At 44.4% G+C, this 14,856-nt stretch overlaps 1 protein-coding gene across 2 annotated transcripts in view; it reads left to right on the top strand.

Annotated features, from left to right (window-relative positions):
- Positions 1-13,009, top strand: part of plpp3 (phospholipid phosphatase 3) — a 46,100-nt gene extending 33,091 nt beyond the window's left edge. For both annotated transcript variants that reach the window (XM_024418240.2, XM_024418231.1), the window contains exons 6-7: positions 3,018-3,194; positions 10,506-13,009. In XM_024418240.2, the coding sequence (XP_024274008.1) occupies positions 3,018-3,194; positions 10,506-10,634 (306 nt within the window). In that variant the 3' untranslated portion in view covers positions 10,635-13,009. The remainder of the gene's footprint in view (positions 1-3,017; positions 3,195-10,505) is intronic.
- Positions 13,010-14,856: the final 1,847 nt, after the last annotated feature.

Genomic DNA, 14,856 nt, shown 5'->3' on the forward strand with positions numbered 1-14,856 from the left:
GGCGAGCTCTGGATATATCCCCGCCTCTCTCTGGCAGCCTCTCGGGTTAGAATGGAGAGAGGTGGTGCTTTCAGAGCACAGGCTTGATATTTAAACCACGAACAAGTCTTCTGGGAGGTGGAGTGTGGTGAAGTCACAGAAGAGCAAGAAGAGAGGGAAGAAGGAAAAGAGCGAGGAGAGAATAGCCAACTCTCCTAGGAAATAGAAACTGACCAACAAGTCAGATTGTACACTACTCACACACACAGCGACACACGCATCAGCACACACTCCAAGGATCCTGTTTTTCAAATAGATGGCTAGTAAACAATATTACAGGCATTCTGTGCTGGTGCGGAATGACGGCAGGAAATCTCTTTCTCAGTTGTGTGTTTTATATCTGTCCCGGAGTTATAATGTGAGTCAGAGAGAAAACATCTCTCTTCTTGAGTAGAATTTTCTAAGAAACCACTAAACTTATGAGAAGACTATTGTTGTTTTTTTATTGCTGTTTTTCTAAGGACACAAACACAAAACAAATTATCTAAGACATTCCTCAGTCTGGTGGGTAAATGAATTTCATACTCACACAGAAGCCTCTATCTCTCTAGGACCGGGACTGGAACATCAGCCTCTGTCTCTCTAGGACCTGGACTGGAACTCCAGCCTCTATCTCTCTAGGACCTGGACTGGAACTCCAGCCTCTATCTCTCTAGGACCGGGACTGGAACTCCAGCCTCTGTCTCTCTAGGACCAGGACTGGAACTCCAGCCTCTATCTCTCTAGGACCTGGACTGGAACTCCAGCCTCTGTCTCTCTAGGACCAGGACTGGAACTCCAGCCTCTATCCTCTCTAGGACCAGGACTGGAACTCCAGCCTCTATCCTCTAGGACCAGGACTGGAACTCCATCCTCTATCTCTCTAGGACCTGGACTGGAACTCCAGCCTCTATCCTCTAGGACCAGGACTGGAACTCCAGCCTCTATCTCTCTAGGACCTGGACTGGAACTCCAGCCTCTATCCTCTAGGACCTGGACTGGAACTCCTAGCCTCTATCTCTCTAGGACCAGGACTGGAACTCCAGCCTCTATCTCTCCAGGACCTGGACTGGAACTCCAGCCTCTATCTCTCTAGGACCAGGACTGGAACTCCAGCCTCTATCTCTCTAGGACCAGGACTGGAACTCCAGCCTCTATCTCTCTAGGACCAGGACTGGAACTCCAGCCTCTATCTCTCTAGGACCAGGACTGGAACTCCAGCCTCTATCTCTCTAGGACCAGGACTGGAACTCCAGCCTCTATCCTCTCGGACCAGGACTGGAACTCCAGCCTCCATTTCTCTAGGACTAGGACAGCCCTTGACACTGCTACAGTACGCCTAGTAAACATCATGGCTGTGAAGGACAGACATTCCTGTCTTACCCTCTTCCCTTTGCCTGGTCTCCACCTTTTCCCTCCTTCCCTTCACCATTCCCCCCTAGACCTGCGGACAGGGGGGGGGGTGACTTAGTGACTTGTCTGATAATCAATTGTTAATTGAATTCTGGCTGGTCAAATAAGTGGAGGTGGTAGCTCATTCATTAGTTTGCTCATCACTGATCAGAAACATTTAGCACGTAATAATGTAATCAATTGTATTATTTTGCTCTTGACTCTTGTATCGGCTGTAGTAGCCTCATACAGTATAATCTATCCACCATCGAACTGTCCTGTTTTATCGTAACCTGCTTCAATATGTCTCAACCAATCATTCATTCATGTTATTGCACAGCATTACATTCATGTAATTACACAGCATTACATTCATGTTATTACACAGCATTACATTCATGTTATTACACAGCATTACATTCATGTTATTACACAGCATTACATTAATGTAATTACACAGCATTACATTCATGTTATTACACAGCATTACATTCATGTTATTACACAGCATTACATTCATGTTATTACACAGCATTACATTCATGTTATTACACAGCATTACATTCATGTTATTACACAGCATTACATTCATGTTATTACACAGCATTACATTCATGTTATTACACAGCATTACATTCATGTTATTACACAGCATTACATTCATGTTATTACACAGCATTACATTCATGCATTTCAATAGGCGGCTATTAGAAAAACGTGGATTATATTAATATTGATATGTATGGAAAGAAATGGATTATTATTCGGCTGTATGAGGCGGGGCCTCGTGCTGATAAATTATTATTATATTCAGTTTTGATTACAATTTTTATTTTATTTTATTATAATGACCAGTTCACGAAGCCCCTGATGATGTCAGGCCTGAGGCAATTGCCTCTTCTGTCTAATGGTAAGTCCGTCACTGCCTGCGGAAGCCAGAACTCTAAACATCCCTGAGAGGAGAGAGGGATGGGAGGGTGCCTTCCTCTCCTTCCTCGAAGACAACAATAATGATGAGCTTGTCTTCCAGGAAGAGCCAGCAGCCTCCTCCATACCTTCCTCTGGGAATCCATGGCATTATGGGGGAGGAGCGGGAGTTAGGGAGGGCTGTTGTTATTGTAGGTCTGCTTATTAGGACTTGGTGAGAGTAGTTGGGTGAGAGAGGGGGTGAGGGAGACCTTGGCTTCTTAAAGACACTCATCTCAGTAATATAACACAATATATTTCACACGTATTCCCTTTTACCAAGGAATTTCTCCTGATGAAATACATATCTACACATGTGCTTCATATCTGATGTATAAATCTGTCTGTGTAACACTATAAATCTGTCTGTGTAACACTATAAATCTGTCTGTGTAACACTATAAATATGTCTGTGTAACACTATAAATATGTCTGTGTAATACTATAAATCTGTCTGTGTAAGATCAAACACATACTGCTCAATGTCTTTCTGTGGTCATCCACTCAAATAATAATCCCTTTCACTCTCTCCCTTTCTTTCTTTCTTTCTTTCTTTCTTTCTTTCTTTCTTTCTTTCTTTCTTTCTTTCTTTCTTTCTTTCTTTCTTTCTTTCTTTCTTTCTTTCTTTCTCTCTCCATCAGTTCTATCTCCAGTCCAGGTTCACGTGGAGAGGTGCCCGGTTGCTCCGCCCCCTCGTCCAGTTCACGCTGCTGATGATGGCATTCTACACCGGCCTATCACGTGTCTCCGACCACAAGCACCACCCCACAGATGTACTGGCCGGCTTTGTACAGGGCGCCCTGGTGGCCTACTGCATAGTGAGTACAGACACAAACACACACACATTTTAGTTTTTGCCCTAGCACTGCACACCTGATTCCACTCAGTCCCAGTTTAAAAGGCTTGATGAGTTGATTATTTAAATCAGGTGTGTAGTTCTAGAGAAAAAAACTAAACTGAACACCCCTTTGGGTCCCCAGGATCAGAACTAATAAACGCTGGCCTACTGCATGAGTCACCGTTAGTAATCTATTGTATTGTGACTGTAAGGGTTAGGGTTAGAGGTCAGAGGTCATGGTTAGTCTGCTGTGAGTCAGGCCAGATCAGGTAATCAGAGATATTAGGGCTGAGAGAGAGAGAATGTATTGAGGCATTAAACTACTACAAGACATTCTCCAGATCTTCTCCCCTACTTTTTCTCTCTCTCAACTCTGCCTTTCCCCTTTCCTCGCGCTCTCTCTTTCAGTCTTTCTACCCCCTACCTCTCTCTCTTTCTCTCTTTCTCTCCCACTCCCCCTCTCTCGCTACCTCCCTCTACCCCCCTCTCTCCCTCTCCATCTACCTCTCTCTTTCTCTCTCCCTCTACCTCCCTCTACCTCTCTCTCTCTCTACCTCCCTCTACGTCCCTCTACCCCCCCTCTCTCTCTACCTCACTCTCTCTCTCTCTCTACCTCACTCTCTCTCTCTCGCTACCTCCCTCTACCTCCCTCTCTCTCTCGCTCTACCCCTCTGTGAAAAAAACAGGCTCCGAAGTGAAGAGAATCTGATTCCCTTTAATGAATAGCACATTGCCTGGAGCCAGCTCCCCAGGAGAGAGTGTGTGTGTGTGTGTGTGTGTGTGTGTGTGTGTGTGTGTGTGTGTGTGTGTGTGTGTGTGTGTGTGTGTGTGTGTGTGTGTGTGTGTGTGTGTGTGAGAGAGAAGGAGAGCGAGAAGGAGTAGAGTCCCTACAATCTGTAACCATCATAGCTTTATAAGCCGTATGTTGCCAAGGAAAACATTTGGGTGAGGGGAAAGAGAGAGAGAGAGAGAGATCGGGGAGATTGGACTTTGAAACAAAAATGAGGTTGTTAATTATTTGTTTGTTTTTTATTTGGCTGCTCTGGTTTTATCACCTCAGCATGACACACACACACTCCTGCCTTGCCCCCATTCAGTTCAGGAATGGAAATGGTTAGATTCATAAAGTGGGAGAGGCCATGGTGGCGCCTAGACTCAGCTACTGACATATCTCTGGCACTGCCACACACACCACTCTGGCAACCTTTACACACACACACATATTGCCAGGGCTGGGCTGGGGTACTGACAGCACCCCTTTTATTTTTTAGAAACTTTCTACCAGGCTGAACTTAGAGAACCTTCCCTTCCCTTCCCTGCCCAAAACTCCACTAGGTAGGAGAGGTTGTGGGAGAGGTTCTGGTCCAATCAAAACTGTGTAAGCTGTTCTTATTGCCCTGTCAATCATCTGGAACAATATAAATATTAATAAGAGAAACATCAACATATACTGAAATGAGTTCAGATAATGGGTTATTCGGCTGTCCTCATAGAACCCTTTGAAGAACCCCTTTTGCTTCCAAGTAGAACCCTTTTCAAGTAAAACCCTTTCCACAGAGGGTTCTACATGGATCCCAAAAGTGTTCTACCTAGAACCAGAAAGGGTTCTTCTATAGGGACAGCCACAGAATCCTTTTGGAACCCTTTTTTCTAAGAGTGTACGAATGAGAGGACAGAGGGAGGAGCGATAGGGAAGAGGAGAGAAAGGCAGAAGGAGAAGAGAGGGAGGAGTTCTTAGCTCTGTGTATATGTGTATTTCATAGAGAGCTCAGCTACTCTTCAGCACAACAGCCAAGAGACCTGCACACACATACACACTGCTGCAGGTCGCGGCTATCGGCTTAGCTAGTTTAACGACGCTGCTGCCTTCTCCAATCAGAGTTGAAACACAGACACATCTGGGATCACTTTAGAGGGGCTGTTAAGAGAGGGGGAGGGAGGGAGGTGGAGATATGGGTGACTCTAGCAATTTAGAGGTATTTAACCCTCTCAATAAGCTACAGTGGATTGATGAAGGTACCTGCATGTTCATACCACTCTCACCCACTGGCCTTTTCTGATGTCTGAAGAACTTCTATAGAAGCACACAGACATGTCAGTCTACAAAACATTAGGAACACCTTCAGAGCAGCCGCAATTCGTCTGGAACATGGACTCTACAATGTGACGAAAGCGTTCCACAAGGATGATGGTGTCACATTCGTCATAAGGAGTAGACCAAGATGCAGCGTGGTATGTTTCCATCCTTTATTTTGGAAATTAAAACTTCAAAGAACAAAAATTAAAAAAAATAAACGCTAATAATAATGCTCACTGACAAAATCCCACAAAGCACAATGGGAAAATGGCTACCTAAATATGATCCCCAATCAGAGACAACGATAAACAGCTGTCTCTGATTGGGAACCATATCAGGCCACCATAGAAATACAATTCCCTTAGATAACCCACCCTAAATCACACCCCGACCCAACCAACATAGAGAATAAACAGCTCTCTATGGTCAGGGCATGACAGTTGGCCCATGTTGACTCCAGTGCTTCCCACAGTAGTCAAGTTGTCTGGATGTCCTTTGGGTGGTGGACCATTCTTGATACACACGGGAAACCGTTGAGTGTGAAACACAGCAACGTTGCAGTTCTTGACACACTCAAACTGGTGTGCCTGGCACCTACTACCATATCTCGTTCAAAGACACTTAAATATTTTGTCTTGCCCATTCACCCTCGGAATGGCGCACACACACACACACACACACACACACACACACACACACACACACACACACACACACACACACACACACACACACACACACACACACACACACACACACACACACACAATCCATGTCTCAAGGCTTAAAAATCCTTCTTTAACCTGTCTCCTCCCCTTCATCTATACTGATTGAAGTGTATTTAAGAAGTGACATCAATAAGGGATCATAGGTTTCACCTGGTCAGTCTACTGCATGTCCTTCAAACTCAACTCGAAGCCAGTTCCATTGCATTTTTTCATTGCTCCCCTCTAATCAGGGACTGATTTCGACCAGGTGTGTGCAATTAATGCACTAAGGTCGATGTCCTCCTGATCTTTATTTTATCTCTCAGATATAGGAGAGACACTTCAGAATGAACTTCCTTTAGATTTTTTGTGGGGGATTATTTGTTGTTCCATGTAGTGAATCTGTTATTCAATGCGTTTGTATGCGCTAATAGCAATAAGGCCAAAAATACTTTTTTATAAAAAAATAAACATTTTATATATTTTTGGTAGAATATAAAATCCAAAATCAAATAGCTAAATGATCCTTGGTATGACCTTCTTAAAACAATTCCGTATAGCTTAGCAGAACCCCCTCCCCCGGCTTATACAGGGCTTCGACTGATGGGTTAATTATCAGGTCGAACAGAAAACCAGCAGGCTCCGGACTTCGTAGGGTCAGAGTTGAATACATCTGGTTTATGTCCTGGAAAGAGCAGGTGCTCCAAATGTTTAGTATACTCAGTGTATAGAGGCTTCTCTGTTAGTGATGTTGAAGGTCTCTATATATAATCTGACAATTCCCCATACTGCTATCTCATGCGGTCTCTGAGCGAGGTTTTAGCTTTAGAAAAACACACACATACACCAAGCTGTAGGAGCAAGAGGTTTGCTTTAGACACGCTATGAGCTGTGGTAGGTTCTGATGAAAGCCACAGGTTGTATCAGGCGCTGTATTCTATAAAACACAGTGAGCTGTGCTTGTTCATTTTAGACATGCTCACTTCCTTCCTGCCATGCCACAATGTCTGACTCAGTGTCTTCGTGATTCACATGGTGTGACAGAGGACTCTAAACATGACTAGCAGACTGCCGTCAAAAATAGTATTATGACTGCAATCTCGCCTCGGCAAATGCAGACCCATGCCAGGCTGTACGCAGTGATGGAGCGGTCTGACGAAAGGAGGGATAGAGGGACGAAACACACCTCCATCAGTGGGGATGACTGTATCCTCTATCTATCACACTCTATACACACCAGACTTCTCCCTGACTCCCTGAGACAGTGTGCCCCCTTTAAATGTTCCGCTGGCATGTTTCCAGTAGGACCATATTTAGGAGCACACATTCCCCTACTCTCCTGGTGTCTGCTGCTGAGTCTGCATTTCTCACACAATAGGCTGGAAGGTGGTGTGTGTGTGTGTGTGTGTGTGTGTGTGTGTGTGTGTGTGTGCACAGGAAGTCTCTTTGCTGTGATAATGCTACGACCAGCCAGGGGTGAGAGGTCAAAGATGGTCAGCAGGGGGACAAGGCCTGCTCTGATTGGATGACTAGGTCCTTGTGAGGACAGTGTTTTGGAATGCATCCCGTCTGAGGAAGGGTTTTGGAATGCTGCCCACATCTTTAACTGTAGTGGGCAGATATATGATACCATTCACCACTCTGCTCAAAGCGCTGCTACACACAGATGCTACAGTGATATATGTGCATGCAAAGAGCAAACAACAAGCTGCACAAGAACTCACTACTGTAATGGTCCAGGTCACAATGTGGCTCAGTGACTCGTGTTTGCATCGCAATGTGAAAAAAAACAGTCTGCATGTTCCTCACAAAGAGGGCAACTGATGTTACTGAGCCAGATGTCTATGTGTCAGGGGAGAAGCTCCAGGTGGTATCTGATTTTAAGTACCTTGGAATCACACTTGATTCCAACTTCTCTTTTAAAAAGCAGGTGAAAAGGGTAATTCAAAACACCAAATTCAACCTAGCTAATTTTCCGATTTATACGAAATTGTTTGACTTCAGAGGTAGAAAAACTGTACTTTAAATCTATGATACTCCCCCACTTAACATACTGCTTGACTAGTTGAGCCCAAGCTTGCGGTGCAACTTTAAAACCTATTCAGTCTGTCTACAAACAGGCTCTCAAAGTGCTTGATAGGAAGCCCAATAGCCATCATCACTGTTACATCCTCAGAAAGCAGGAGCTCCTGAGTTGGAAAAATCTTGTGTAATACACCGACGCATGTCTTGTATTTAAGATCCTAAATGGCCTGGCTCCCCCTCCACTCAGTACTTTTGTTAAACAGAAAACCCAAACATATGGCAGCAGATCCACAAGGTCTGAGAGGTGACTGTATAGTTCCCTTAAGGAAAAGTACCTTTAGTCAATCTGGTTTCTCTGTGAGAGCTTCCCATGTCTGGAATACACTGCCATCAGACACACATAACTGCACCACATATCACACTTTCACAAAAAACACAAAGACGTGGCTAATCAGACTTGTGAACATGGTCCCTAGTAGTGTATTGCCGCTTTTCATGTTGTCTGTTGTCTGTAGCTTGTGAGGTGTGGAAACACTTTGTTGCTTTTATGGATTTTGTCTTGTTGCTTTTTGTGCTATGTTTCTCTGTCTGCATGCAATGTCTTGCTGGTCCTATGTTGCTCTGTCTGTATGCTACATCTTGCTTGTCCTATGTTGCTCTGTCTGTATGCTACGTCTTGCTGGTCCTATGTTGCTCTGTCTGTATGCTACGTCTTGCTGGTCCTATGTTGCTCTGTCTGTATGCTACGTCTTGCTGGTCCTATGTTGCTCTGTCTGTATGCTACGTCTTGCTGGTCCTATGTTGCTCTGTCTGTATGCTACGTCTTGCTGGTCCTATGTTGCTCTGCCTGTATGCTACGTCTTGCTGGTCCTATGTTGCTCTGTCTGTATGCTACGTCTTGCTGGTCCTATGTTGCTCTGTCTGTATGCTACATCTTGCTTGTCCTATGTTGCTCTGTCTGTATGCTACATCTTGCTTGTCCTATGTTTCTCTGTCTGCATGCAATGTCTTGCTTGTCCTATGTTGCTCTGTCTGTATGCTACATCTTGCTTGTCCTATGTTGCTCTGTCTGTATGCTACGTCTTGCTGGTCCTATGTTGCTCTGTCTGTATGCTACGTCTTGCTGGTCCTATGTTGCTCTGTCTGTATGCTACGTCTTGCTGGTCCTATGTTGCTCTGTCTGTATGCTACGTCTTGCTGGTCCTATGTTGCTCTGCCTGTATGCTACGTCTTGCTGGTCCTATGTTGCTCTGTCTGTATGCTACGTCTTGCTGGTCCTATGTTGCTCTGTCTGTATGCTACATCTTGCTGGTCCTATGTTGCTCTGTCTGTATGGTACGTCTTGCTGGTCCTATGTTGCTCTGTCTGTATGCTACGTCTTGCTGGTCCTATGTTGCTCTGCATGGGCTCACTGCTCATTGATTGTCTGTATTGTTATTGTAACCGGCCCTTTTACTGAAACGTTGATTAATGTGCACTGTCCTTGTAAAAATACGAATAAACTCAAACACGCCACATATGAATTTACATTTGTAAGTACGAATCTACACACACACATGCACACAGGCACACACAGACATACAAACACACACACACACACACACACACACAGGGCCTTTTTTTCTAGTGAAGTGTCTTTGTGTGTTGTTGAGCTGGTAGAGTCTATTATGGGTCTCTCTATGATGATGTCATGACTCCGTCAAAGGTCATTAGTAAAGGCTGTTAAAGGTCATGCTCTGACAGCAGGCGGTCTGGAATATGACCCCTCACCTTTATATCGGTCCCCATCAGCTGAGCCTGTTTGGATGTGGGGGAGAAGGAAAGAAGTAAGGAGGAGAGAAAGAAGGGGAAAAGAGGAAGAGAAGAATGGAGAGAAAGAGAAGGAAGGAGTAGTGAAGGAGAGAAGGGGTCTTCAGGGCTTAAGTCGTAATATCCCGTTGCTAAGGGCTGATATATCCCGTTGCTAAGAGCCTTTTCCATGGGCCCACTTCCTGCCTAGTCTTCCCGGTTTCCTGTTTGGCCCGATGATGTCATCAGGACCTCCATATCTCTTCCTCCCTCTCGGGAGACCAAGGGTGAGGCGGATGGTGGAAAGAGTGGGGAGGAGAGGGGACTAGTCTAGTTCTCAGGGAGGAGATGGGTGAAAGAGAAGGATAGAGCGGTGACCTCAGGAAGAGACTGGCAATTCCGTTTCTCTTCCTCCCTCTGCCTCCCACGCTAGGGCACAGTGAGCTCACTACCTGAGGGGGAGTGGGAGGAAGAGGGTGGAGAGAGGGCTGAGGAAGGGAGAAACGCCTGGCTCACTGTGTTCTAGTCCTAATGATGATGATGATGATGATGTAGGGCTGTGGTCACTGTGAGCCATATTCAGTCATTTCCTCTGGTCAAATTCCTCACTATAGCTGCTTATTATGTGCAGGTACTTTATCTCTCTCTCCCTCCACCTCTCTCTCCCTCTATCTCTCTCTCTATCACTCTCTAGGTGTTCTATGTATCTGACCTGTTCAAGCCGAGGGTGAAGCCTGCCTCACCCCCTCCCTCCCCCATCAAGAAGGAGCTCCTCCCCCCTGCTGACATCATCGAGCGGAACAACCACCACAACATGGTGTGAGACAGGCCCCGCCCCTTCCCATGACCGAGGAGCCTATCACAGCACTGTTTGCCTCCCATTGGACAGTAGAATGTAGCGACCAGAGAGACTGTCGCCGTGTCTCATATCACACTCTGTTCCTTATGTAGTGCACTACTTATCACACACTGTGGTCCAATGTAGTGCACTACTATTCACGCGCTGTGGTCCAATGTAGTGCACTACTTATCACGTGTTGTGGTCCAAAGTAGTGCACTACTTAGGAAATAGCCTGATATTTGAGACCTGCCCTGCAGAGACCACTCTCACTATCCAGATTCTTTAACTACTATTGTTATTACTACTATTCTGATTTGAGCCCAAGTTAGAGCAAAAAGAAGACTCAAAAGCTAAAAGACAAGAAGTTACAGACAGCAGTGCAGAGCCACTGAAACAGAACACTTTGTAACTACACAAAGGGAAAAAAGTGTAAAAAAAATAAATGAATGAGTGAATGAATGAAGCAAGGAAAGAAAGACAGTCTCTGTCTGAGGCCTTGACATAGGATAACAACTTCCTTAGTGATAGGAACGATATTACTGCAAAATTACTAGCAAACGACACATACAGTATATGAGTAACAATATAGAACAGAATAACTTACAGCACTATAATCCAGTTGACTGTCAATTATCACTACTCGTCACCAGATGGAGCAGCTATTAGAACACTTGTTGATGATCACATAGAGCAGGGGTGTCAAACTCTTTCCATGGAGGGCCTAGTGTCTGCTGGTTTTTGGGCTTTCCTTTCGATTAAGACCTAGACAACCAGGTGAGCGGAGTTTCTTATTAATTAGTGACTTCATCAATCAAGTACAAGGGAGGAGCGGAAACCCGCAGGCACTCTGCCCTCCGTTGAATGAGTGTGACACGTGACGTAGACGGATAAAGTAAACCTGTAAATAGTTAACTTGTCCACCAGCTACTGACTACTACTAGAGAAGGAAGAGACCTGGAGAGGAACCAGACCCATACTACTCTAGCTCCTACCACCAAGTAGAAGTTTGGACTAGTCTAGTTCTCAGTTCGACAAGGCTCTTCTAGCTGCCCCTCTGGGTAACCTAACCTGGGATGATGCTTTCTGAAAGAGGGGGGTGGATGAAGCAGGGGTTCTTGAAAGTGAGATGTTAAAAGAGTAGGGATATTGATTGGTATTAGTTTGGGGGATTCGGGGGAGGAAGAGGAGGGGGAGGTAAATATCTCTCAGCCACCTGTCACCCTGTCTGGGGGCGTGGCTGTGCCATGCTGCCGCTTGATTGGCTGCGTATGTGGGGGTGTGGTCTGTCACCATGGACAGAGGGTTGATTGACAGCTAAACTGGGACATTATGGGATAGGGGCTCTTTCCGCTGGCAGGGAGGGGCTCTGGCCCATCCAATCACTCGTTAGCGGTATGTATGTATGTGTCCTGTGTGTCACTGTGTTGGTGCCTGCCAGTGTGTCTGATTTTGTGTATGTGTGATGTGTATAGGTTTGTGTGTCCTGTGTATTTGTTTGTGTGTGTGTGTGTGTGTGTGTGTCTTTGATGAACCCTCCGGGTAGTGTGTGTGTAGAATGAACCCTCCTCACACACACCATTGTCTGTGCCAAGAATGTGTGCCACTATATGTGTGTGTGTGTGTGTGTGTGTGTCAGAGAGGGCCAGAGGTGGAGGACTGAGACCCTGTCCAGAGAACGTTAGAAAACTGTGGATTTAATATTTGTATTTTCTGCTACGATGCATCTTTAACATGTTCAGTGCTAGTCCAGTCATGTCATTAACTAACTGCTCCCCATCAGTCATTTTATTTTACACTTCAGCTTACTCAGGGCAAATCTCAAATGGCATGCTATTCCCTATAGGATGGACTTCTGGCTAAAAAAAGTGCACTAGATAGGGAATAGGGTGCCATTTTGGATGGAGCCTAAGACATCTTCTCAACATCACCACTTCAAAACGTTGCACATCTTTCTAATCACGTTTAGTCCGTCCTATCTTTTTGGCAAACGCTTTCCTTTTCATTTTATAAATATATAAATAATGTATAGTTCACAAAAATTAACTATGTAAGATATTATTTCTTATGTTTAACTATTGTCCACTATGAAACGACAACCTCTGTTCTCTACCAAGTGCTGCTTAAAAAGCATTGATTTACAGATTTTTTTATTTAGTTAACTCAAATATTGTAGATTTGTGGTAGTAAGTTTTTAATCTGCATTGAAAACAAACCTACAATTGTATTAAAATTCACTATTAGTATTTTTGTATTGTCTCATTTTGTACAAAATAAATATTAGCAACATTTTTGTTTCTGCTTAATGTACTTAGCTCTACTACATGTGGTTTTAAATAAAAATCCCGTTATAAACACAACTATGTGAAGTCTAGTCTTGACTGTATGGGTTTATGTTGATGGTCTGTAGTGTCAGTTTCATGTCTGAACTGGGTCCAATGAAAATAAGGTAACACTTGAAGTGTTGTTCATGACAACTCCGTAACCGTGTCTTAAGAGCGTCCATAAGTGTCATAACACGATTCAAAACGTGGCCAAAATGTTATAAAAGCTTATGTCAACTGCAACAACTTGAGAGTCATATTTGTCTATATTTCTTTACATTAGCATAGTAAGATATTGACAACACTTATGTCATGAACAACACTTTAAAAGCAAATTGTTACTGAAAGTAGTATTCTACACACATCTATCTTGGCACAGGAGCTGGACTCGAGAAGAACCTCCCATTTTTAAAATAGTGTTTATACTTTTCTTGAAGGTAAAATGTGTTAGCACAGACACCAGCAACAGTTCCAGTCAACAACAAACACCACAGACACCATAGGAAATAGGACTGGAAGTACTGTAATTATAAGTATTTAGGTCATACGGGTGTAATTTACACACACATACACAGTGAACTCGAGAGGGCTCAGAGGAGTTGATTTCCCACTTTGGCAGAGCAGAGGAGCAAGTGTATGTGTGTGCGTGTTTGGGTGTGTGTGTGAATGTGTGAGTGTGTATGTACAGTGTCATGTTGTGTGACTGAGTGAGGAAAGGGCAATGTAATTTTCTCTGCAGTAAAGTCCGTTTTCAGCTCAGGAGAGAGAAGTCTTTTAAGAACTGAACATAACTAAATAGTTGTGGTGTTATCAAATCAAATCAAATTTTATTTGTCACATACACATGGTTAGCAGATGTTAATGCGAGTGTAGCGAAATGCTTGTGCTTCTAGTTCCGACAATGCAGTAATAACGAACAAGTAATCTAACTAACAATTCCAAAAAACTACTGTCTTATACACAGTGTAAGGGGATAAAGAATATGTACATAAGGATATATGAATGAGTGATGGTACAGAGCAGCATAGACAAGATACAGTAGGTGATATCGAGTACAGTATATACATATGAGATGAGTATGTAAACCAAGTGGCATAGTTAAAGTGGCTAGTGATACATGTATTACATAAGGATGCAGTCGATGATATAGAGTACAGTATCTACGTATGCATATGAGATGAATAATGTAGGGTAAGTAACATTATAAGGTAGCATTGTTTAAAGTGGCTAGTGATATATTTACATCATTTCCCATCAATTCCCATTATTAAAGTGGCTGGAGTAGAGTCAGTGTCATTGACAGTGTGTTGGCAGTAGCCACTCAATGTTAGTGGTGGCTGTTTAACAGTCTGATGGCCTTGAGATAGAAGCTGTTTTTCAGTCTCTCGGTCCCAGCTTTGATGCACCTGTACTGACCTCGCCTTCTGGATGACAGTGGGGTGAACAGGCAGTGGCTCGGGTGGTTGATGTCCTTGATGATCTTTATGGCCTTCCTGTAGCATCGGGTGGTGTAGGTGTCCTGGAGGGCAGGTAGTTTGCCCCGGTGATGCATTGTGCAGACCTCACTACCCTCTGGAGAGCCTTACGGTTGAGGGCGGTGCAGTTGCCATACCAGGCGGTGATACAGCCCGCCAGGATGCTCTCGATTGTGCATCTGTAGAAGTTTGTGAGTGCTTTTGGTGACAAGCCGAATTTCTTCAGCCTCCTGAGGTTGAAGAGGCGCTGCTGCGCCTTCCTCACGATGCTGTCTGTGTGAGTGGACCAATTCAGTTTGTCTGTGATGTGTATGCCGAGGAACTTAAAACTTGCTACCCTCTCCACTACTGTTCCATCGATGTGGATGGGGGGGGGTGTTCCCTCTGCTGTTTCCTGAAGTCCACAAT

The sequence above is a fragment of the Oncorhynchus tshawytscha genome, linkage group LG01 (assembly GCF_018296145.1).
Source record: "Oncorhynchus tshawytscha isolate Ot180627B linkage group LG01, Otsh_v2.0, whole genome shotgun sequence".
Taxonomy (NCBI): Eukaryota; Metazoa; Chordata; class Actinopteri; order Salmoniformes; family Salmonidae; genus Oncorhynchus; species Oncorhynchus tshawytscha.